The following is a 24969-nucleotide window of genomic DNA, read 5'->3' on the forward strand; positions in this document are numbered from 1 at the left end:
GAGCGGCTGGGCCCGTGAGCCATGGCCGCTGAGCCTGCGCGTCCGGAGCCTGTGCTCCGCAACGGGAGAGGCCACAACAGTGAGAGGCCCGCGTACCACAAAAAAAAAAAAAAAAAAAAAAAAAAGCTAGGAGAGAGGCATGGACCAGATTTCCCTTCTGAGACACCAGAAGGAGCCAACCCTGTTGACACCTTGACTTTTAGACTTCTGGCCTCCAGAACTGGGAGAGAATACATTTCTGTTGCTTCAAGCCACCAAGTTCGCAGTAGTTCATTACAGCAGCTCTCAGAAACTAATACAGCATCCTCTTAGGAAAGCGGTTTAATGCCCAGGCCATTGGCTCCTCCCGGAGCCGGCTTCTTAGACGTCCTGCCAGCCCCTTACTATTTTTCAATAATTTTCTTCCAACCTGATGTCTCAACACAATTCTCAACATCTTGTTATACTTCCCCCGAAGAATTTGTAGTGCCCTCTCTCCCAGGGTGGCAGCCCTACTAAATCTCTCTTCTGGGAAGCCCAGAACTAAATCTCTCTTCTGCTGGAGCCCAAGCAGGCACATGGTGATCACTCACTCCCTGGCAATTATGAGTCCCTACTGTGTGCAAGTCTCCCAGCTCCGACACGAACACACCCTACGCTTGCCCCAATAACCACGGTAGCTGCCCACATCAGACAGGATCCAGCTGGTTTAAGGGCACTGGCCAGCTGACCTCCCTCTGAAGGCTCTGAGATGAAGAAGCAACACCAGGCTGGGGCCCTGTCCCCCTCCCACGGCAGTGACCAAGACGGGGGCCAGGGCAGGAGGCAGGCACTCACCGGGTCCTTATTCTCTTGGTCTGTCCTGGTCTCCCTGATGTCCCCATTGTAGGCGGAGGTCCGCTGATCCTCGGCTGCACTCCTCTGCTGCCACAGTATGGCCTCTCCCTCATACTCCTTCCTGTACAGGTTGGTTCTGTCCGACAGGCTGGCTCGACGCACCACCTTCCTAAGGGGAGTGTGTGTGGGGGAGGGGATGCTGAGAGGCTGCATCCAGGCGCCATGGGCGGGAGCATCCTCGGGCGCCCCGGCTGCCCTGCCCCTGACTCACCCGCGGCTGCCTGCACTGGACGTCCTCCTGCTCAAGGATGACTTGTGCCTCAACTGCGACTTCATGATCACGTCGTGCTTGTGCTTTAGCTCCAACAGCAGGACCTTGAACTCTTCCTCTTCACACAGGTCTGAAGGGGCAAAGGAGCCCATGGTGGGGGATAGTGCAGGGGGCTGTGGCCCCTGAGGGCCCTCCAGACCAGAGGAGTTGCCACGCCAACCCACTGAAAACTCCCAGCATCTTTTGGGACATGGGAGGAGGGGAGAAAACAGTGCCAGCCTTATTTCCTGGGCTACGACTCAATCCTTAGAGGAGTGTAAGAAGAGGAAACCCACGTCCCATGTACAGTCCCAATTCCCAGTTGTGAATGAATGATTCAGACACCTTTGATAGCTTCCAAGAGGAGTCATTAATTCCCCACAAAAAGTAGCAAGAGAAACAAACAGGTACCCCATGTAGCCCAAGTAAGAACTTACGAAAGGATGCTGAAATCATACATCCCTACCCACTCAGTCCATCTCATCCTTTAATTCCGCCATCTACCTATTTGCTGAACCAGTCATCCATCCATAGACTCATCCTCTACCCACCCATCCTCTTATTCATTCATACATACATTCATCCACTTATCCATCCATCCATCCATCAATCTACCACCCATTAATTTATTCATTCATCCAACTATCCATCCACACACCAACCCACCATCTATCCAACCATATATTTAACCATTTATCCTCTATTCATCAAAAAATCGATGAACGCTTATGTATGTACCAAGTGTTGTCCTGAACTTACCTATTGGCATCTCATCCATGGATGTCCTAGCACTGAGACTGGCCCCATGGGACACCAATAGCTCTGCCATCTGCATCTGAAACACAGGAAGAAGCTGAGGTTCCCCCCTGCCCAGGGCTCAGAAAGCCTAGGAGGTGGAGAGAGTGTTCAAAGCTTCTTAGGATGTGATACAAAGAATGGTGGGGCAAAGTTGACTACCAGGGAAGGCTCTGCCCCCTAAAGCCAGGAATCCCGGCAAATGCAATTGGCTTGACACCTCCTCCAGCATGTCTGGGCCATACCAAGGGACAGAAGAAGGAGTCAGCTATAACTCCAGAGCTGTCAGGTGTTTAAAGAGGAATGGGGAAAGCCACAGAGATTTCTACCTGGGAAACAAATGGAGAAACTATTCAAGGAGGAAATGTGGGGAATTTTCCAGCAAATTGGATTGTCGTCTTGTTAGGACACAACTCGTCAATCATTTTTGCAAACTCCCTAGGTCTTTTCATATCCCACATACTAGCCGTAGCCAACACCCTAAGTGGGTCTTGTGTTCTTTTGAACCAACTTCCAGCCCAAAGGACAGCAGGTTGACCCTGTGCTGGCCTCCTTCACACCCCTGTGGGTGACAACTACCTGTCCCCAGAAGGCAGCCGCATGCAGGGGTTCCCAGCCATCCCAGTCCTTCACATCCACGCGCACCCCGTGGTCCAGGAGGAGCTCAGCTGCCCGCAGGTATCCATTGGCTCCAGCTATGTGCAGCTGAAGGAGAGGAAAGACGTGAGCATTCCCCATGGGGCTGGTCCCTCATTTGGAGGCAGGAGAGCCCGTTCCCCGACCCAAGTCCCAGATCATACTTGGGGCCAGCAGAATGGAATAGAATGAGGTGGAAATACCAGCCACGTTACAGAGCATTAGTAAGTCTGCAACATGGAACTAGAAGGTAAGGCAGACAGGCGAGCCTTTCTCCCCTGTCTTCAAGCCCTATAGTTAAGGCAACAGCATTTACTGAGTCCCTACTCTGTATTGAGCCCTGTAGAAGGGGTCTCGGAGGTCCAATAGGGTGGATTTAAAGTGTGCCTACAAAGTCTTTGACACATCTTTCTTTAAAAGATGAAGCTTAGGGAATTCCCTGTGGTCCAGTGGTTAGGACTCCGCGCTTTCACTACCAAGGGCCTGGGTTCAATCCCTGGTCAGGGAACTAAGATCCCACAAGCCATGCAGTGCAGCCAAAAATAAAATTAAAAAAAAAAAAAAAAAAGATGAAGCTTAATGCCTCCCTCCTTGAATGTGGGCCAGAACAAGCGACTCACTTCTAACAAATAGGATGTGGTGAAGTGGTGGTGTGTGATTTCTGAGGTTATAAAAGTCATTGCGGCTTCCACCTTAGGCTCTCTTGCATCAGTCACTCTAGAGGGAGGCAGCCATCATGTTGTGGGGACCCTTAAGCAGCCCTAAGGAGAGAGCCTAAGAGATGAGAAACTGAGGCTTCCTGCTGACAGCCAGTGCTAACTTGCAGCCGTGTGAGTACGCCACTTTGGAAGTGAGTCCTCCAGCCCCGGTCAAGCCTTCAGATGACTGCGGCCCTGGCTGACATCTTGACTGTAACCTCATGAGAGACTCCATGCCAGGGCCACCCAGCTAAGCTGCTCCCAATTCCCTGACCTACAGAAACGATGTGAGATCATAAATATTTATTGTTGTTTTGAGATGCTACATGTTGTGTTAGTATGTTATGCAGCAATAGATACCCAATACATCCAATAAGGGAAAGCTCATGTCGAGGCCCCATCTCTCCTACGTGGCACCATTTAAGGCCTCTGGTGATGGATACCACCTTGCAGACCTCAGTTGTCCACTTGCCCAAGCTCCCAGAAAATACATAGAGTACTTAGCACGTGACGAACCCTCAGTAAGTGATGAACATCCTGAGAGAGCCATAAGTGATGACAAGATGCACTGTGGGAATGGATGGAGGAGCGAGAAGGAGATGAGGCAAAGAGAAACCAAATGCCCAGCCAAGGTGGGAGACAGGTGAGAGCCCAAGGAGGCCAGCAGAAGCCAGGCTGGGAGGAAATCAGAGGGCTCTTGGGGTGGCCAAGGTCTGGGGCAAGAGAGCCCCAGCCAGTGGGACGGGGAAAGCATGGCCTTCAAACAGAGCCCTGATGGCCAGATGCTGCATCGTCCTGGGGTCAGGTTGCTGTAAGGTTCTGGCAAATGGAGGTTTTCCCTTATATTTTAATTTGTAGAAAAAACTCAGGGTGTGATCTGGTACAGGCACCCGTGAAAGTTGGTATCATTATCTGATTTATAAATATCTGCTGCTTGCCAGTGGTTGAGAATGGCACACAGCTGGACAGCCAGACATTACAAGCTGTGGGGTCACATACATGGCTGGGAATAAAAAGGTATGACTGGGAGAGCAATATTGGTGGTTTTTTGTTTTATTAAAGTACAGTTGATTTACAATGCTTCAGGTGTACAGCAAAGTCATTCAATTACACATACATACACATATATATATATATATATTCTTTTTCAGATTCTTCTCCATTATAGGTTATTACAAGGTATTGAATATAGTTCCCTGTGCTATACAGTAGGTCCTTGTTGTTTATCTATTTTATATACAGTAGAGTGATAATGTTAATAATAATAATGTGTTAATCATTAGCATCTATTGAGCGTTTACAGACTCTGTGCTGAGCACTATATGCAGAATCTCATTTAGTCCCCCCAGCAATGCTTAAGGAAGGTACTATTCATCTCCCCACTTTACTGGGAAGACCTGAGACCTAGTATGTGCCCGGCCCATGTGGGTGAGCCACTATGAGGCTAGCCCAAGCGGAGCAGACCCCTGTGTCTAGAGGGCTGAGCCACAGACCCAGAGAAGCTCCAGCTACGGTGGGCAACTCCCTGATACAGCCTGGCCATGGTTTCATACAGCGTTCATGCAGCAGTGTTCAATCCAACTACCTGACTCTATCCCTGAGTTCTGGGTTGAGCAGGTGATCTGAGCAGGGACCTTGTTCATAGAAAAGGGCATGAGGTACATAAACCTAAAAATAGAACTACCATATGATACAGCAATTCCACTGCTGGGTATATATCCAAAGAAAATGAAAACGCTAATTTGAAAAGATACATGCACCCCAGTGTTCATAGCAGCATTATTTACAATTGCCAAGATATGGACGCAAACTAAGTGTCCATCAAAGATGAATGAATAAAGAAGGTGTGGTATATATAGACAATGGAATATTACTCAGCCATAAAAAAGAATGAAATTCTGCCATTTGCAGCAATGTGGATGGACCTAGAGGGTATTATGCTTAAGTGACATAAGTCAGACAGTGAAAGACAAATATGTTATCACTTATATGTGGAATCTAAAAACTAAATAAATGAATGTATATAACAAAACAGACACAGACTCACCAATATAGAGAGGGATGGGGGAGGGGCAAGATGGGGTAGAGGATTGAGAGATACAAACTATTATGTATAAAATAAATAAGCAACAAAGATATATTGTACAATACAGGGAATATCGGCTATTGTTTTGTCAGAACGTCAAATGGAGTATAATCTATAAAAATATTGAAACACTATGTCATACACCCAAAACTAATATAATATTGTAAATCAACTATAAAATAAATACATAAATAAATTTTAAATTAAAAAAACTTTAATTAAAAAAAAGAAGAAAAGGGCATGAGGCAGAGGGTAGGGCTCAGGAACAGGTAGGAGAAGCCCAGTTGTCACACCTGAGCCACCAGGTCAGGCCTGAGGGATGGTGAAGGAACTTGGTACTGCTGAGCTCTACCTGGTGAGCTGAAGATTCTGAAACCCCTGAGTGCTCACGATCACACAGACCACAAGCCTAGGGCAGGGCCCAGCCATGGGCAAGGTTGGGAGTGGTGGGGTGGGCTTCCAAGGCCATGCTCCAATTTTCAGTTTAGAGGCTGCAGAAGCAGACCTTCCACAATACTGAGCTGTATCATGCTATGAGAGCCTATGAAGAAAGATCAAGAAGGTTTCCCAAGTCACTGACACTTGAGCTGAAAGGGTGAGTGGAGCTAACGAGGCAGATTAGAGAGAGAGAAGGTTCCATCGTTCTCCATCTCCAGGGTCTAGTACCGCATGCGTCATAGAGGACGTCGATGGGTGGGCAAACCGATGGATGGATGGGTGAACCAGTGATGAATGGGTGCCTGGGGGTGTCTGGGCTCTGAAGTCAGGGAACCCAGAGGAGAGGCTGCTGCAGCAACATCAGGGACAGCCAGCGAGGCAAAGCACTGGGGTGGGAGAGGGGACACTAAGGCAGGGGAAGGAACAGTGCCAAGCAAGATGGCCTGGGCAAGCAGATGAACAGAGCGCCAGTCGTTAAGCAGGAGACATCACAGGAGGAGGCGGAAATAATGAACTCAGGATGGACCCTGGAGCTTGAGGTAAAGGAGAAACTTAGAGACAGAAGAGGCGAATGGCAGAGCCAAGCCTCCCACCCAGGGCTCCCGACTCCCAGCCCCAGCTTCTCAAAGCGGCTGAGCCCTGCTCTACTAACTTCCCACATTCCAGGGGCATCCCTGGCCCCAAAACGTGGGGGAGGTCCAAAGCCATGGACAGGCCCCAACTGTATAGGCTTGGCCTCCACCGGCACTGGCTCAGTTCAGTTCCAGCTGGTCTGGGTTCTGGTCCTTACCCCCCAGCCCAATCCAGCCTGGCCCCTCTCCTCACCAGTGTGGCACCCTGGGCATCTATCCAGTCAAGGTCCTGGCCGGCTGCAATCATACAGTGAATGTCCGAAATCATCTGCTGCTCAGGAGCTGCCCGCTTCTCATTGATTTTCTCTTGGGTGATGCCTGCAGTGGGGAAGGGGGTATTGAGTCAGCATTCCCAGGCAGAGAACCCAAGGGGGAGGGGAGGGAGGGTAAGATGGGGGAGGGGAGTGGGGGAAGATTGGGGAGGCATGGCTCCCGTCCCCCAGGGTCTGCCAGTCAAGGGGGTAGATAGATATGCTCAGAGATCATTTCTCCCAGTGAATACAAACACCACGTGTTGGGCCACAAACAAGGTCCATTCCTGCCTGGTACCCAGTCGGCATGGTAGTAATATTGATTACTGTTACACACAGTTCTTCTACCCCTACCATCCACCTACCTTCCTCCAACTGCTCAAATACCTGGCTCCATCTCGTCCTTTAGGTCCAGCCTGGACCACCTCCTCAGCTGGCCTCCCCTGACCCCTGTATTTGACCAGGTCTCTGTTAATTTCTTCTATTTCGTCTACAGCTGTGTTTGCAGCACCAGGCACAATGCTCAATGAATCTTTATTACGGCAATGACTGAATTACTGAACATACAACTTTTGAATGGAGATCTGAATAAATTGAGGTTGAGGGACACAGAAACACATTTTCAAGCCTGAATCTCTGGCTAAAAATTTAAGTGTTACTAGCAGCTGCTAATGGTATTTAAGGAGAGAGTGATTTGCTCTGAAAAAAAGGTCCATGAGATCAAGCATTCTTGGATAGAATTCAGGGGAGAGCTATAAACTTGAAAGAGAAAAAGAATCACCTGTTTATTTTCATTAACCTTTAAATGAAATGTAGCATTTCCTTCCATTAGAACGTACGCCAAATTCACAGTAGAATTGGCAGTGCCTGTGACTTTGTCACCAACAGAAACTGTAGGTATCTTCATATCATGTTATCTTATTGTTTCACGAATCAATAACGTTTCTATTTCACACATTTAAAAATATTGGGGGAGCTCTACTTTAATAGAAGTGGTTTCCTTTATAATCTTATGGCTTTGATAACTGCATTTAAAAATATTATTCTGAGAAGGGTCCATAGATTCACCAGATTGGCACAAAAATTGTTAGGAAGTTCTGCAGGTGAACAAGGAAAGTGCCAGGGCCAGGGAATGGGCAGGCCAAAAGGGCAGTTCCCGCAGCCATCTGGGAAGAAACACAAGCGTAGAGCCCAGGCAGGACCTTGGACTGCAGTCCAGCGTCTGGATTTGAGATTTATTTCTAAAGAGGAGGTCCTTCAGGGGTATGCACTGGGGCGGCGGGTGTGGGCAGATCTCTCTGATTGCTGCATTCATTTCCTCTCTGAAGCTCATTTGTAAGCTGAGAACAGCCCACATCTTGTTTATCCAGGGTCCCTGGCAGCCCGCTTGGTGCCTGGCACAGAGCAGGCAGCTGCGAATGTTCTTGACTTTGTATTATTTTTCCCAAATGGGAATATATCTTTATTGTGAATGTTTATTGAACTGAAATTGTCACAGCTGACGAAGAGACCCGGCCAGCTGAGGCCACCCGTGTGTGTGGGTGACACAGATGAGAGCAACGCCCCCTCGTGCACAGCACGTTTTCCGGGGTTGTTCTGTGTCCGCATCTTGCCCATCACATGGGTAACAACCATCGTGGGGCCCCATCCCAGTTCCGGAGCACTGAGCAGGCAGTGAGCACATTGTTAGGTAACTCGTTCACCCGCATTGATGTGAGAGAGCCGCAGCCCCGCACTAAGCCCACTTCACCGCGGGCGGCCCCGCCCTTACCCTGGTACGCCATGCACGTCTCGATGACATCCAGGGTGGGCTCATCCTCGCAGAGGTCATAGGGCATGTTCCCATCGGAGTTGACAGCAAGCAAGTCGGCCCCACTGCAGAGAGAGGGCCAGGATGAGGGCCAGCTATGTGCACGGAGGGTTGGTCTGGCTGCCTCTACCATCCAGCCTCTCACTCCCACCCCACTATGCACCCCAACATCCACAACCCAACCACGGTGCAGCCCAGCAAGGATACCATCTCCAGGATCTCAGGGGCCCCACGTGGGAAGGGGCCAAAATCCCAGGAGAGCTGTGCCAGCAGACTTCCCCCAGTTGCCCGCTCTGTTGAACCAGCAGGCAGGCACTTGGGCACAGATGTCAAATAAGAAACTACAACATTAATGGCAGCAGCACTGCTTCCCAGGCATCTGCTTAGAGCCAGGCTTGATCTGAGCCCTTTACACTCATCATTTGATATAATCCTCTTAATAGTCTTCTTGGTTCAGTATTATTGGCCCCATCTCATGCGAGGGAAACAAAGACTCAGACAGGTTCAGTCACTTGTCTGAGGTCACACAGGCAGGACGTGGGAGGGTCAAGACTGAAACCTGGCCCTTTCATGGCCCAGCTCTTTTCACTTCTCCTTGTCCTATTTCAGTCTTGGACCAAGTGCAGAAGTACCCTCAGCTATCCCCTACCTCCTCCTCTAAGTCCCCGCCCAAAAGGCTGACCAGGATAGGGACAGGACAGAGCCCTGGGGCTCCATGGCAGAATCTGCCTTTTGGGCCACTGGTTCCTACGTGCATGGTTCTGGGATGCCCTGCGGCAGCATGACCCGGGCACCACTGAAATAAAATGCAGCTTCCTGGGCTCCACTCTGGACCTCCTGAAACAGAGTCTCTCGGGGGTGGGGTGGGTGGGGTTGAGGATTACGTATTTTAAACCCATGATTCTGGTACACATCGGTGCTGGGGACCCACTGTACCAGGCTGGCACCACTCCCTTCTCCTCTCGCACCATCCCAGATTGGACTGTGGCCACCTGATGCTCCTGTAGACTTAACCACACCCAGGTTCTCATCGGAGGTGTGGGCATGGGCCACCTGCCAGTCCTTTGGCCTAACAGCCCTCCACTGGGACCTCTCTGAGCTCCTGTGTGCCCTTGGGTAAGCTAATCCACCTCTCTGAGCCAGGGCAGCATCTCTATCCCCCCAGTAGCCACCTGACGGGCCCTGGCTGCTCTGCTGAGACCTCTGCCAAAGGTCACCTGCACTCGGCCACTATTCCTGAATCCCTGCACTCAGATGCTCTCCTGGGACCCCAGCCCATGGGTCTCTCTCTGTCTTGGCTCTGGTACTGAAATCACCTGATTTCCTGTGTGGTTCCTCAGGACTTTAGCATCCCTGAGTGCTCAGTGCCCAGTACAGGGCTTGGCCCAGCTTGAGTGCCCTCCAATCATTAGATGAATTCAATTAAATATGCTTGAAATTGAATGGTGCCTCTTCTGTGTGTGTATAGAAACTAAACAGACTAGAAGGAATTTCAGCATGGGAGAAGACTGTCAGAGCTCTGTAGAGGGAAATGGCCTTATTCCTGGGAAAGGCATTGTTACGTGGTGTCCCCCAAGGCACGTTCTGCCCCAAAGAAATGCACGTGGACATGATTTGGGGGTGGGTGGGCAGAGCCAAGGAAGTATGCTTGCTTTTTTTTTTTTATAGCAAGAAAAACAAAAATGGCAACAACACATAAGCATGGAGGAGATGAATTCAGACTCATGGGGACAGACAGAGAAAAAGAGATTGAAAAAAGAAAATGATACCCTGATACAAAGACAGATGAAGACACTACAAGAAAACTACAGACTGATATCCCTTATGAACACTGATGCAAAAGTCCTCAAGAAAATACTAGCAGGGACTTCCCAGGTGGTGCAGTGGTTAAAAATCTGCCTGCCAATGTAGGGGACGCATGTTCGTTCCCTGGTCCAGGAAGATCTTACATGCCTCGGAGCAACTAAGCCTGCTGGCCACAACTACTGAGCCTGCGTGCCACAACTACTGAGCCCGCGTCCTGCAATTACTGAAGCCCGCGCGCCTAGAGCCCATGCTCCGCAAAAAGAGAAGCCACCGCAATGAGAAGCCCGCGCACCGCAACGAAAAGTAGCCCCCGCACGCCGCAACTAGAGAAAGCCTGTGCGCAGCAGTGAAGACCCAACACAGCCAAAAAAAAACAAAAACCAAAAACCAGCAAACCAAATTCAGCAGCCTATTGGAAGGATTATACACTGTGACCAAATGGGATGTATGCCTGTAACACAAGGATGATAAATTTAAAAAAAAATAAATTTATTTATTTATCTTTGGCTGCATTGGGTCTTCGTTGCTGCACGTGAGCTTTCTCTAGTTGCAGCGAGCAGGGGCTATTCTTCGTTGCGGAGCACGGGCTTCTCATTGCGGCGGCTTCTCTTGCTGCGGAGCACAGGCTCTAGGCGCGCAGGCTCAGTAGTTGTGGCCCATGGGCTTAGTTGCTCTGTGGCATGTGGGATCTTCCCGGACCAGGGCTTGAACCCGTGTCCCCTGAATTGGCAGGAGGATTCTTAACCACTGTGCCACCAGGGAAGTCCCAAGGATGGTAAATTGTATGTTAGGCGTATTTTACCCAATAATATCGGGAGAATGAAAGGAGAGAGAGAGAGAGAATTAAGAGAGACACAGTGGAAAAGACAGAGTGATACCAAGGAGGAAAGAGACAGAGATGGAGAGAAAACGAGAGAGAAAGACACAGGGATGGAAAGGGAATACGGTGAGAAAAAGAAAGAGTGGCAGGCACCAAACGAGACAGGAAAAAAAAAAGAGAGAGAGAGGAGATGAAAGTAAAAAAAAAAAAAAAAATAGAACTTGGAAAAAACCAAAGGCTGTTCTTGGGGGAGAGAGGGGCACGTACTACTGAACGAGGACTTTCACCAGGTTGATGTGGCCACAGGTGGCCGCGGCATGCAGGGGCGTCCACAGCTCGTTGTCCTTGGCGTTCACATTGGCACCGTGGGAAAGGAGCAGCTTGACAATTTCCTCAAAGTTGTCAATGCAGCACTGCAAGGTGGACATAGGCAGGGTCAGCTCCCGGCAGGGCCCTGGGTCGTAACGAGGGCACACCAAGTTCCCCCTCGAGAGGCCGCAAGAAGGACAGCAGAGCCAAGCTGCCTGAGTTTGAATCCAGCTCCATTACGTACATGCTGTGCGATCTTGGGCAAGCCACTTAACCTTTCTGAGTCTGTGTCTTTGTGAGTAAGTTAATAATATCCAAGATAAAAATATAAAGACAATCTAAAAATAAAGTCATCTATAAGATGTTTTGCAAATGTTGGTGGAACGGGATGAAATTTGGAATGAGGCTTTAAAAGCTTTTCTTTTTAATTTCAGAAGGTTTCCTTCCAACAAAACTGTATGGAGAACTCTAACTTAGATAACCAGTCAATTCAAGCAGGGCTGCTCGGGCTGAAGCAGGGGCGTGTGTTGGTTGGGTGGGGATGGGGGTGACGGGGGAGACCCCCCCCCTTGACAGCAGTGACCTCCTAGATCACAGTTTGGAATCTCGGACTTAGGAATTTCTGACCCAGAAGCTAGTTCTTGGGGGAAGTCCCAAGTAACCAAGCCTCACTCCAAAAAACCAAGCTCTGCGTGAGGCTCTAAGGGGTCCTAATACAGTCTCTGCGAGGAGACAGCTGTGTCTGTGCCCCTGCTTGTCCGCACGTGGGGCAGCCCCAAGGAGAAGGCAGCCCCCAGAGAGATGCAGGGCTCCAACAGCCATTGGAGCTCCCAAACTCCAGGGACGGAGGGTGAAAGCTTCCAAGGGGACAGAGGGGCCTCAAGCCAGGGCCATGAGCAGCGAAAAGTGAGGACAGAGGAAGTAGAAGACAGGAAACCACTTTACAGACTACAGGATGCATCCCAGGTGACCGCTGGAGAAGCCAGCAGGGGACAAAGTGCTCAGCACTGACCATCCAGGGAAGCGCTTACCCCTCAGTGCAATGGGACATGTTGCAGAGTTATACTCGGAGTAGCAGAACAGTCAAGCTTGCTTTTTAAAAAATCCCTCCTCTGGCTGCATGTGGAGAAGAGATTGCGATCTCAAGCTTTGCAGGGGAGAAGAGGCATATGGTGAGGAACTATGCTGAAATCACTCATGTAAGAGATGATGGTGGTCCAACCTACAGAAGTGACCGTAGGCCTGTGGAGAGGTGACTGGATGCCAACAGAAGGAGCGGGGGCACCTGTGGGAGCCCACAGCCCTAGGTGGGTGTGCGTTTGGGGATGGGGATGGAGATGGGGCGGCACCACGGCCTCCACCCCTATTCTCAGCAGAACCAGGGGCCAGTGCCAGAGGGACAGATGGGAAAGAAGCAGCCATTTGCACAGATGGTGCCAGGGACCCAGGTTCTCTTTCTGCACCAGCCGATCTGGGGTTGGCTGGCTCTGGGGCCACCTCTCCGGACAGCAGGGGCATGTGTGACCCAGCGGAGCTGGGTGCTGCCTCTGGTAGTCGGGAGAACCGTGCAGTGACACAGCAACGCCGGCAGAGGGCACCAAAGGCACCAGAGTGAGGCAGCGGGGAAAGGCGAGGGTCCCCAGGCTGTCACCGGGAGATGGGTTTGGGATGGCCCGGTCCATAGGAGGAGAAGCAGCCCAGCCCCTGGGATCGGGGGACAGGAGGGCCAGAGATCCCACCCTGAGGGCTGCAGAAAACATGAGGATGGGCGGGGCGGTGGGCCGGCAGGGGGATTATGCATCCAGAATTGCAGTCGTGTGAGAAGGATGCCCATGGGCTGGGCCAGTCTGTACCTGAGCAAAGGGCTGGGCTGGGACCTGGAGGCAGGAGTGCAATGGGGGCTGGTACCTGATGGAGTGGGCCGGCCTCCTCTCCTGCATTCCCCAAGGTGGGCAATGACACCTGGCATTGGATGACTCCTCCCACCCCGTCACTTCCCACGTCCAATCTATCACCAGGTGTGGATTCCATCTCCTGCATCGCTGTCCCCATCCCCACTGCCTTGGCTGAGGCTTCATCATCTCTCTCTGCCTCGCTGTCACTCTCCTTCCACACACCTCAGCCAGAGAGAGCTTCTTTGTTAATCCAGCCACGTTGCTCTCAGTTTACAAACCTCTGAAAGGCTCCCTGTTGCCAAGAGCAGAAAATCCACAGATTTGTACTGGAGTAGTAGTGACAATAATGATGACACCAATAACAACAGCCCCAGCAAGAGCAGTAATAATATGTCACCTTGTCAATAATAAGAGCTCATGCTTTTTGAGGAGTTACTAGGGCCACGCATCTTGCTAGCCATGCATTGCCTCATTTGATCCTCAGAACAACACTTCCAGGGCTCCACAGCCATGTGGGGCTAGAGGCTACCGTACCGGACAGTGTCGATACACAGAACATTCCATCACCATAAAGGTTCTATTGGACAGTGCTGCCTGAACTCAGTTTCCTGAGCTGTAAAATGGGGATAATAATATTTCAAAGAGTTGCTGTGACGATCAAACCACACTTCACATAAGTGAAGTGGCTTTGCCGAGAAGTGAACATGTGACAAATTTTAATAATAATAATAACTAATATTTACCCAGTGTCAAGTGATGCTTATAGGGTTTTTATGTGTATTTATTTAATCCTCACAACAACCCAATGAGATGGATACTTGTTATTCCTCTTTTACAGATGAGGAAAGTGAGGCCCAGAGAGCTTAAATAACTTGCCCAAGGTCACACAGCTAGAATTTGTGGATGCATGAAGCCCTGCGGGACAGGAAGAGAAGCCAAGAGAACACGTGGGGAGCCCCTGGGCTGATGGCTGAGGGTGGAGACTTGTCCCCAGGGCTTATGGGTAGGAGGGTGGCCAGTCTCTGCCCACCCTTCCTGCCCTCAGAGGGAGATGAAGAGGCTCTCCCCAGCCCAGGGTTCCAGTAGCCTCGCCTCCCACCCGCCAGGCTGCATTCAAGTCGACCTGATCAAAAACTTGGTCCAGAGCACAGGGCGGTTCAGCGTGTTCACTCGTTAACTCAGCACACACATATCGAGCACCGACCGTATGCCAGCATGGGGAGCAAGACTGGGATACACCGATGAGAAAGAGACACGGGCTCTGCTCTTGTGCAGCGCAGAGTCTGGGTAACGGGAGACCAGCATTAAATAGTCACGCTGATGGATGAGATGACAAAGGGATGCTCAGAAGGAAGGATATGGATGTAACAGCAGAGCTCTCAGGCTCTTGCTGTGCACGCACCCGAGCGCTGGGTGAGGTGCGCCGGGGAGCAGTACCGTGTGTGCAAGGGACCGAAAAGTCAAGTGGCTGGAGGCCAGGCAGCCAGAAAACATGGTGGGCTCAGCAGGGGCACAGGGGAGCTCCTTACCCCCAGCGTTATGGAAAAGACACCAGAGCACTTTGAGTAGCGTCAGCAAATGTTGGGTCTGAGTATCCCTGCAGCCGCTGCTTTGGAGGATGAGTCAGGGGCAGGGCTGCCTGAATGCTGGGGACTAGTTAGGGGGGCTGTTGCAGCAGCCAGGTGACAAACGACAGCCAGAGCAGCCCCTCCCCAGCCAAAGGGGCCTGGGCCCATCTCGCCGCCCTAAAAAGGATGTGTGCTTTGATAGCACGTGATTCCTGGCCAGAGTTCATGGCTGTGTGACCTTAGGGAGGTCACGTAAGCCCCCTGTCAATCACTTTTGTCACGGGGGTGGATGGATGCATTGGTGGGTGTGAACAAATGTGCTTCGTAAACTGTCAAGCTCCAGACAAACTTGCTTTGTTTGTCAAACCCTTTGCCAGGCAGTGAGGATGCAGCATACAAAGGCTCCCTGTCCGCGGAGGCTGTGTGTGTGCCGCGCATGTGGGCACGGGGCTCTGTGGGCGTGCCTGTAACAGACACACTCGTCTCCAAAGCAGACAAGAGCCTTTCAGATGTGGTAGCTGCGACTCCCCTCCCCCTCCTCCCTGAGGGCTCTGGGCAGGAAAAAGCAGGGAGATGGGGTACCTGTCCAGGTGGAGAGCAGGGAACCAGGGGCCCCAGCGGGTCCTTACCTGGTGCAGGGCTGTGAGTCCATCCTCGTTGCACAAATCAGGGCTGACCTTATTCTTCAGGAAGTAGCGCACTGCAAGAGAGGGGACAGGAGTGACTGTCCTGTCACACTTCAGGTGTGCAGGGGTGCGGGGGACCCAGGTAAGACCCGCTCTCCCCCAGGTCCTGACACAAACAGTCTTGTTTACTCCTTACAACAGGGGTGAGAGGCAAGTGTCAAAACCTCCCCATTTCACAGATGAGGAAACTGAGGCACGGAACACAGATCTCTTGTCCAGGATTTCCAAGAGGTGGAGAGTACTGCCTGTCTTACTCTGCATAATAATGACAGGAGCTAAGGGTTATTGAGCATTTCCTGTGTGCCAGGCACAGAGCTAAGCGACTTACATTTGTTGTCCAGAGGGAGAACATTCTAGTCGCTGAAAGCATACACTCTGGTATCCAATGGCTTGGGTTCAAATGTAAGTGCTGTTTTTATTAGCTGTGCCACCTCAGTCAAGACACTTCCCTCTCTGTGCCTCAGTTTTCTATTCTATAAAATGGGGATGATGTTAATCCCACCTCACCAGGACATCGTGTGAAATAACTGAGGTGAGCTGTGGCAGGGTCTTAGCACGGTGTCTGGCACGTGGTTTGAACGTCAGCACTTGTTACGGAGGTTGTTATTATTTTTATTAACACTGCAGGTCCCTGCACCCATAAGTGCCAAATGTCCCTGCTTTGGCCCTACCGAGCCTTGAGGCTTTAAAGCAGAGGCTTTAACTGCCCTCCATCCTGAGACCTTTGTCTAATGGGTGTGTGTGTGTGTGTCCTCTCTGAGCTCCTGTGTGCCCTTGGGTAAGCTAATCCACCTCTCTGAGCCAGGGCAGCATCTCTATCCCCCCAGTAGCCACCTGACGGGCCCTGGCTGCTCTGCTGAGACCTCTGCCAAAGGTCACCTGCACTCGGCCACTATTCCTGAATCCCTGCACTCAGATGCTCTCCTGGGACCCCAGCCCATGGGTCTCTCTCTGTCTTGGCTCTGGTACTGAAATCACCTGATTTCCTGTGTGGTTCCTCAGGACTTTAGCATCCCTGAGTGCTCAGTGCCCAGTACAGGGCTTGGCCCAGCTTGAGTGCCCTCCAATCATTAGATGAATTCAATTAAATATGCTTGAAATTGAATGGTGCCTCTTCTGTGTGTGTATAGAAACTAAACAGACTAGAAGGAATTTCAGCATGGGAGAAGACTGTCAGAGCTCTGTAGAGGGAAATGGCCTTATTCCTGGGAAAGGCATTGTTACGTGGTGTCCCCCAAGGCACGTTCTGCCCCAAAGAAATGCACGTGGACATGATTTGGGGGTGGGTGGGCAGAGCCAAGGAAGTATGCTTGCTTTTTTTTTTTTTATAGCAAGAAAAACAAAAATGGCAACAACACATAAGCATGGAGGAGATGAATTCAGACTCATGGGGACAGACAGAGAAAAAGAGATTGAAAAAAGAAAATGATACCCTGATACAAAGACAGATGAAGACACTACAAGAAAACTACAGACTGATATCCCTTATGAACACTGATGCAAAAGTCCTCAAGAAAATACTAGCAGGGACTTCCCAGGTGGTGCAGTGGTTAAAAATCTGCCTGCCAATGTAGGGGACGCATGTTCGTTCCCTGGTCCAGGAAGATCTTACATGCCTCGGAGCAACTAAGCCTGCTGGCCACAACTACTGAGCCTGCGTGCCACAACTACTGAGCCCGCGTCCTGCAATTACTGAAGCCCGCGCGCCTAGAGCCCATGCTCCGCAAAAAGAGAAGCCACCGCAATGAGAAGCCCGCGCACCGCAACGAAAAGTAGCCCCCGCACGCCGCAACTAGAGAAAGCCTGTGCGCAGCAGTGAAGACCCAACACAGCCAAAAAAAAACAAAAACCAAAAACCAGCAAACCAAATTCAGCAGCCTATTGGAAGGATTATACACTGTGACCAAATGGGATGTATGCCTGTAACACAAGGATGATAAATTTAAAAAAAAATAAATTTATTTATTTATCTTTGGCTGCATTGGGTCTTCGTTGCTGCACGTGAGCTTTCTCTAGTTGCAGCGAGCAGGGGCTATTCTTCGTTGCGGAGCACGGGCTTCTCATTGCGGCGGCTTCTCTTGCTGCGGAGCACAGGCTCTAGGCGCGCAGGCTCAGTAGTTGTGGCCCATGGGCTTAGTTGCTCTGTGGCATGTGGGATCTTCCCGGACCAGGGCTTGAACCCGTGTCCCCTGAATTGGCAGGAGGATTCTTAACCACTGTGCCACCAGGGAAGTCCCAAGGATGGTAAATTGTATGTTAGGCGTATTTTACCCAATAATATCGGGAGAATGAAAGGAGAGAGAGAGAGAGAATTAAGAGAGACACAGTGGAAAAGACAGAGTGATACCAAGGAGGAAAGAGACAGAGATGGAGAGAAAACAAGAGAGAAAGACACAGGGATGGAAAGGGAATACGGTGAGAAAAAGAAAGAGTGGCAGGCACCAAACGAGACAGGAAAAAAAAAAGAGAGAGAGAGGAGATGAAAGTAAAAAAAAAAAAAAAAAATAGAACTTGGAAAAAACCAAAGGCTGTTCTTGGGGGAGAGAGGGGCACGTACTACTGAACGAGGACTTTCACCAGGTTGATGTGGCCACAGGTGGCCGCGGCATGCAGGGGCGTCCACAGCTCGTTGTCCTTGGCGTTCACATTGGCACCGTGGGAAAGGAGCAGCTTGACAATTTCCTCAAAGTTGTCAATGCAGCACTGCAAGGTGGACATAGGCAGGGTCAGCTCCCGGCAGGGCCCTGGGTCGTAACGAGGGCACACCAAGTTCCCCCTCGAGAGGCCGCAAGAAGGACAGCAGAGCCAAGCTGCCTGAGTTTGAATCCAGCTCCATTACGTACATGCTGTGCGATCTTGGGCAAGCCACTTAACCTTTCTGAGTCTGTGTCTTTGTGAGTAAGTTAATAATATCCAAGATAAAAATATAAAGACAATCTAAAAATAAAGTCATCTATAAGATGTTTTGCAAATGTTGGTGGAACGGGATGAAATTTGGAATGAGGCTTTAAAAGCTTTTCTTTTTAATTTCAGAAGGTTTCCTTCCAACAAAACTGTATGGAGAACTCTAACTTAGATAACCAGTCAATTCAAGCAGGGCTGCTCGGGCTGAAGCAGGGGCGTGTGTTGGTTGGGTGGGGATGGGGGTGACGGGGGAGACCCCCCCCCTTGACAGCAGTGACCTCCTAGATCACAGTTTGGAATCTCGGACTTAGGAATTTCTGACCCAGAAGCTAGTTCTTGGGGGAAGTCCCAAGTAACCAAGCCTCACTCCAAAAAACCAAGCTCTGCGTGAGGCTCTAAGGGGTCCTAATACAGTCTCTGCGAGGAGACAGCTGTGTCTGTGCCCCTGCTTGTCCGCACGTGGGGCAGCCCCAAGGAGAAGGCAGCCCCCAGAGAGATGCAGGGCTCCAACAGCCATTGGAGCTCCCAAACTCCAGGGACGGAGGGTGAAAGCTTCCAAGGGGACAGAGGGGCCTCAAGCCAGGGCCATGAGCAGCGAAAAGTGAGGACAGAGGAAGTAGAAGACAGGAAACCACTTTACAGACTACAGGATGCATCCCAGGTGACCGCTGGAGAAGCCAGCAGGGGACAAAGTGCTCAGCACTGACCATCCAGGGAAGCGCTTACCCCTCAGTGCAATGGGACATGTTGCAGAGTTATACTCGGAGTAGCAGAACAGTCAAGCTTGCTTTTTAAAAAATCCCTCCTCTGGCTGCATGTGGAGAAGAGATTGCGATCTCAAGCTTTGCAGGGGAGAAGAGGCATATGGTGAGGAACTATGCTGAAATCACTCATGTAAGAGATGATGGTGGTCCAACCTACAGAAGTGACCGTAGGCCTGTGGAGAGGTGACTGGATGCCAACAGAAGGAGCGGGGGCACCTGTGGGAGCCCACAGCCCTAGGTGGGTGTGCGTTTGGGGATGGGGATGGAGATGGGGCGGCACCACGGCCTCCACCCCTATTCTCAGCAGAACCAGGGGCCAGTGCCAGAGGGACAGATGGGAAAGAAGCAGCCATTTGCACAGATGGTGCCAGGGACCCAGGTTCTCTTTCTGCACCAGCCGATCTGGGGTTGGCTGGCTCTGGGGCCACCTCTCCGGACAGCAGGGGCATGTGTGACCCAGCGGAGCTGGGTGCTGCCTCTGGTAGTCGGGAGAACCGTGCAGTGACACAGCAACGCCGGCAGAGGGCACCAAAGGCACCAGAGTGAGGCAGCGGGGAAAGGCGAGGGTCCCCAGGCTGTCACCGGGAGATGGGTTTGGGATGGCCCGGTCCATAGGAGGAGAAGCAGCCCAGCCCCTGGGATCGGGGGACAGGAGGGCCAGAGATCCCACCCTGAGGGCTGCAGAAAACATGAGGATGGGCGGGGCGGTGGGCCGGCAGGGGGATTATGCATCCAGAATTGCAGTCGTGTGAGAAGGATGCCCATGGGCTGGGCCAGTCTGTACCTGAGCAAAGGGCTGGGCTGGGACCTGGAGGCAGGAGTGCAATGGGGGCTGGTACCTGATGGAGTGGGCCGGCCTCCTCTCCTGCATTCCCCAAGGTGGGCAATGACACCTGGCATTGGATGACTCCTCCCACCCCGTCACTTCCCACGTCCAATCTATCACCAGGTGTGGATTCCATCTCCTGCATCGCTGTCCCCATCCCCACTGCCTTGGCTGAGGCTTCATCATCTCTCTCTGCCTCGCTGTCACTCTCCTTCCACACACCTCAGCCAGAGAGAGCTTCTTTGTTAATCCAGCCACGTTGCTCTCAGTTTACAAACCTCTGAAAGGCTCCCTGTTGCCAAGAGCAGAAAATCCACAGATTTGTACTGGAGTAGTAGTGACAATAATGATGACACCAATAACAACAGCCCCAGCAAGAGCAGTAATAATATGTCACCTTGTCAATAATAAGAGCTCATGCTTTTTGAGGAGTTACTAGGGCCACGCATCTTGCTAGCCATGCATTGCCTCATTTGATCCTCAGAACAACACTTCCAGGGCTCCACAGCCATGTGGGGCTAGAGGCTACCGTACCGGACAGTGTCGATACACAGAACATTCCATCACCATAAAGGTTCTATTGGACAGTGCTGCCTGAACTCAGTTTCCTGAGCTGTAAAATGGGGATAATAATATTTCAAAGAGTTGCTGTGACGATCAAACCACACTTCACATAAGTGAAGTGGCTTTGCCGAGAAGTGAACATGTGACAAATTTTAATAATAATAATAACTAATATTTACCCAGTGTCAAGTGATGCTTATAGGGTTTTTATGTGTATTTATTTAATCCTCACAACAACCCAATGAGATGGATACTTGTTATTCCTCTTTTACAGATGAGGAAAGTGAGGCCCAGAGAGCTTAAATAACTTGCCCAAGGTCACACAGCTAGAATTTGTGGATGCATGAAGCCCTGCGGGACAGGAAGAGAAGCCAAGAGAACACGTGGGGAGCCCCTGGGCTGATGGCTGAGGGTGGAGACTTGTCCCCAGGGCTTATGGGTAGGAGGGTGGCCAGTCTCTGCCCACCCTTCCTGCCCTCAGAGGGAGATGAAGAGGCTCTCCCCAGCCCAGGGTTCCAGTAGCCTGGCCTCCCACCCGCCAGGCTGCATTCAAGTCGACCTGATCAAAAACTTGGTCCAGAGCACAGGGCGGTTCAGCGTGTTCACTCGTTAACTCAGCACACACATATCGAGCACCGACCGTATGCCAGCATGGGGAGCAAGACTGGGATACACCGATGAGAAAGAGACACGGGCTCTGCTCTTGTGCAGCGCAGAGTCTGGGTAACGGGAGACCAGCATTAAAGAGTCACGCTGATGGATGAGATGACAAAGGGATGCTCAGAAGGAAGGATATGGATGTAACAGCAGAGCTCTCAGGCTCTTGCTGTGCACGCACCCGAGCGCTGGGTGAGGTGCGCCGGGGAGCAGTACCGTGTGTGCAAGGGACCGAAAAGTCAAGTGGCTGGAGGCCAGGCAGCCAGAAAACATGGTGGGCTCAGCAGGGGCACAGGGGAGCTCCTTACCCCCAGCGTTATGGAAAAGACACCAGAGCACTTTGAGTAGCGTCAGCAAATGTTGGGTCTGAGTATCCCTGCAGCCGCTGCTTTGGAGGATGAGTCAGGGGCAGGGCTGCCTGAATGCTGGGGACTAGTTAGGGGGGCTGTTGCAGCAGCCAGGTGACAAACGACAGCCAGAGCAGCCCCTCCCCAGCCAAAGGGGCCTGGGCCCATCTCGCCGCCCTAAAAAGGATGTGTGCTTTGATAGCACGTGATTCCTGGCCAGAGTTCATGGCTGTGTGACCTTAGGGAAGCCAGGTGACAAACGACAGCCAGAGCAGCCCCTCCCCAGCCAAAGGGGCCTGGGCCCATCTCGCCGCCCTAAAAAGGATGTGTGCTTTGATAGCACGTGATTCCTGGCCAGAGTTCATGGCTGTGTGACCTTAGGGAGGTCACGTAAGCCCCCTGTCAATCACTTTTGTCACGGGGGTGGATGGATGCATTGGTGGGTGTGAACAAATGTGCTTCGTAAACTGTCAAGCTCCAGACAAACTTGCTTTGTTTGTCAAACCCTTTGCCAGGCAGTGAGGATGCAGCATACAAAGGCTCCCTGTCCGCGGAGGCTGTGTGTGTGCCGCGCATGTGGGCACGGGGCTCTGTGGGCGTGCCTGTAACAGACACACTCGTCTCCAAAGCAGACAAGAGCCTTTCAGATGTGGTAGCTGCGACTCCCCTCCCCCTCCTCCCTGAGGGGTCTGGGCAGGAAAAAGCAGGGAGATGGGGTACCTGTCCAGGTGGAGAGCAGGGAACCAGGGGCCCCAGCGGGTCCTTACCTGGTGCAGGGCTGTGAGTCCATCCTCGTTGCACAAATCAGGGCTGACCTTATTCTTCAGGAAGTAGCGCACTGCAAGAGAGGGGACAGGAGTGACTGTCCTGTCACACTTCAGGTGTGCAGGGGTGCGGGGGACCCAGGTAAGACCCGCTCTCCCCCAGGTCCTGACACAAACAGTCTTGTTTACTCCTTACAACAGGGGTGAGAGGCAAGTGTCAAAACCTCCCCATTTCACAGATGAGGAAACTGAGGCACGGAACACAGATCTCTTGTCCAGGATTTCCAAGAGGTGGAGAGCACTGCCTGTCTTACTCTGCATAATAATGACAGGAACTAAGGGTTATTGAGCACTTCCTGTGTGCCAGGCACAGAGCTAGTCTCTAGGTCATGGCAAAGCACCGACCTGATCTCCCTGTGCTATGAGGCTGCTTCCCACTAGCTATTTTGCATTCGGTAGTGTGTATATGTCGATGCTACTCTCACTTCGCCCCAGCTCCCCCCTGCCCCGCCCCCATGTCCTCAAGTTGCTGCCTTTTAAATAACTCATTTTCTGAAACTGAAGCACAGAATTCAAAATCCCAGGTTGAGCCCATTTACACTGCTGTTTTGTGTGTCTCTGCACACAAAAGAAGTCATTTGGCTTACACACAGCCGACTGGAGAAGGGAATCCTCAAACCCTTTGTCACCTGAAAGCCCCCATAGCCACAGAGTAGAGTTTAAACCACTCAGGGTTTATCGATGTTAATCTGAAATGGAATCTACAAGCATGATGTGTGTGTTGTGTGGTGTGTGTGGTGTGTGTGTGTGTGTGTGTGTGTGTGTGTGTGTGTGTGTGTGTTTTCAGGGAGGGTGGGAGGGGGGAGGGAGCTGGGACGTGGGAGGGCAAAGTGAACTCTAGCCACAGACTCCAATCCCTCTTGCTTAGGACCACCCCCTCCCCTTTTCCACGGGGACCCTCCCTCCTTCTCCATCCTCCCCAACCCATTCAAGCCCTAGTTCCCATCCTGGACCCAAGGGCAAAGGGAAAGAGGGAGGGTCAGGACACACATACTGGTGGTACATCATCATATCAATATATTCACGTCCACCTGCTCGAAGCTTGGGCCAGAGCACAGCGAGTCTTCAGTGCGTTCATTCATTAAGTCAGTACACACATATTAAGCACCTGCTGTATGCCAGCATGCGGAATGATGCTGGGATACACCAAGGAGCAAGAGACATGGGCTCTGCCCTCGTGTGGCTCAGAGTCTGGGTAGCAGGAGACTGACATCAAACGAGCGAACCCACCAGCCCTGCAGGCCCCTTCCAGCCAGCAGCAAGAACCCCTGCCGTGGCCTCCAAGCTTTAGGATACCCATCTCTGGCCAGCCTCCAGCTGCACAGCTCCCATGGGGTGAGGCGCCCATGGGGCCAATGGGATGAGTCCATTGAAGCCCATGGTTCCTCTTCTAGCCCATCTTACCCTTCCCTGTTCAAATGGCTCCAAGCGCGAAGGGAGGGCCTGCAACAGGTCTCTTCCCCAGATCCACCTTCCCAAGGGTGGACCATGCAGTGGGAAAATACACCTCTAGGCTGAAGGGGTGACCAAGGGGTGGCCGTTCGCAGAGCAAATGGAGGAACTTGACTACACAAGCTGGCTTGTGTGTGAGGCCCTCATGATGCCAGGGACTGAGGCCTGGGTCCTGCAAATGGGAGGAGCAGGCTGGGCCTGGCCCCTCTGAGTCGCCTCCCACTCCCACCCAGTTTGGCTTCCTCAAAACGCGAGCCAAACTGCACAGCCCCTGATGCCCGCTGGGGGCGCTATCTCCACACTACAGCCCACCACCCACGCGACGGGGCAGGGACACAGCGGTTTCCTCCTAGATTTGCCTCTGCTGTGGAGGAACAAACTCGAGTGACCTGTGAAAGGTGGAGGGAAGGCCATCCATTCTGCAGGATGGATACCTGCTCGGCAACCCCAGCGGGTGCTGGGGAAGAAGATGAGGTCTCCGGAGCAGCGGGGATGGGGGCCGTCTTCATTAGTCCCAGCTCCCGGACCCAAAGCCCCAGTGGCATCCTTGGCCTGAGTGTGAACAGAGGTCCCTGTGAAGGGGAGGTTGAGGCCTCCACCCAGCCTCCTGGCAAGAGGTGACATCTCTCTAGGGCAGACTTGCCCTAGATGCTTTCATTGCTGCTGGGGGTCAGAGTGACAGGAGTTTATACCAGATACAGTCAGGTCCTCTGGAACCACTAGCCACATCTAGCTCATATGGCTTTCAAATGTTAACTCATAAAAATTCAAAATTCACTTCCTCAGTCGCTCTGGCCACATTTCAAGTGGTCAACAGACACAGGTGGCTACCATATTAGAAAGTGCAGAAATAGAACACTTCCATCTTCACAGAAATTTCTATTGGACAGTGCTGCTTTGGGGCATTATACATGGAAATTAGCCCCATCACCAAGAGCTAAAACCCTTCTGTGGCTCCCCATTGCTCTGGGAACAACGTCCAAAACTCTTACTATGGCATAGAAGGTCTGCACGATGTGTTCCCTGCCTGCAGGCCTCCATCTTGCACAATTCCAGGGGGAACCATTCACACTGT

The 24969-nt window shown here is 51.6% G+C and overlaps 1 protein-coding gene across 1 annotated transcript in view; it reads right to left on the bottom strand.

Annotated features, from left to right (window-relative positions):
- Positions 1-24969, bottom strand: part of PPP1R16B (protein phosphatase 1 regulatory subunit 16B) — a 107326-nt gene that overhangs the window by 9555 nt on the left and 72802 nt on the right. The window contains exons 3-10 of the mRNA XM_024128545.3: positions 22386-22456; positions 18114-18259; positions 8434-8537; positions 6605-6729; positions 2501-2626; positions 1886-1961; positions 1088-1217; positions 817-985 (exon numbers count right to left, since the gene is read on the bottom strand). Of these exons, the coding sequence (XP_023984313.1) occupies positions 817-985; positions 1088-1217; positions 1886-1961; positions 2501-2626; positions 6605-6729; positions 8434-8537; positions 18114-18259; positions 22386-22456 (947 nt within the window). The remainder of the gene's footprint in view (positions 1-816; positions 986-1087; positions 1218-1885; positions 1962-2500; positions 2627-6604; positions 6730-8433; positions 8538-18113; positions 18260-22385; positions 22457-24969) is intronic.

Source organism: Physeter macrocephalus, chromosome 14 (assembly GCF_002837175.3).
Source record: "Physeter macrocephalus isolate SW-GA chromosome 14, ASM283717v5, whole genome shotgun sequence".
In the NCBI taxonomy this organism is placed as follows: Eukaryota; Metazoa; Chordata; class Mammalia; order Artiodactyla; family Physeteridae; genus Physeter; species Physeter macrocephalus.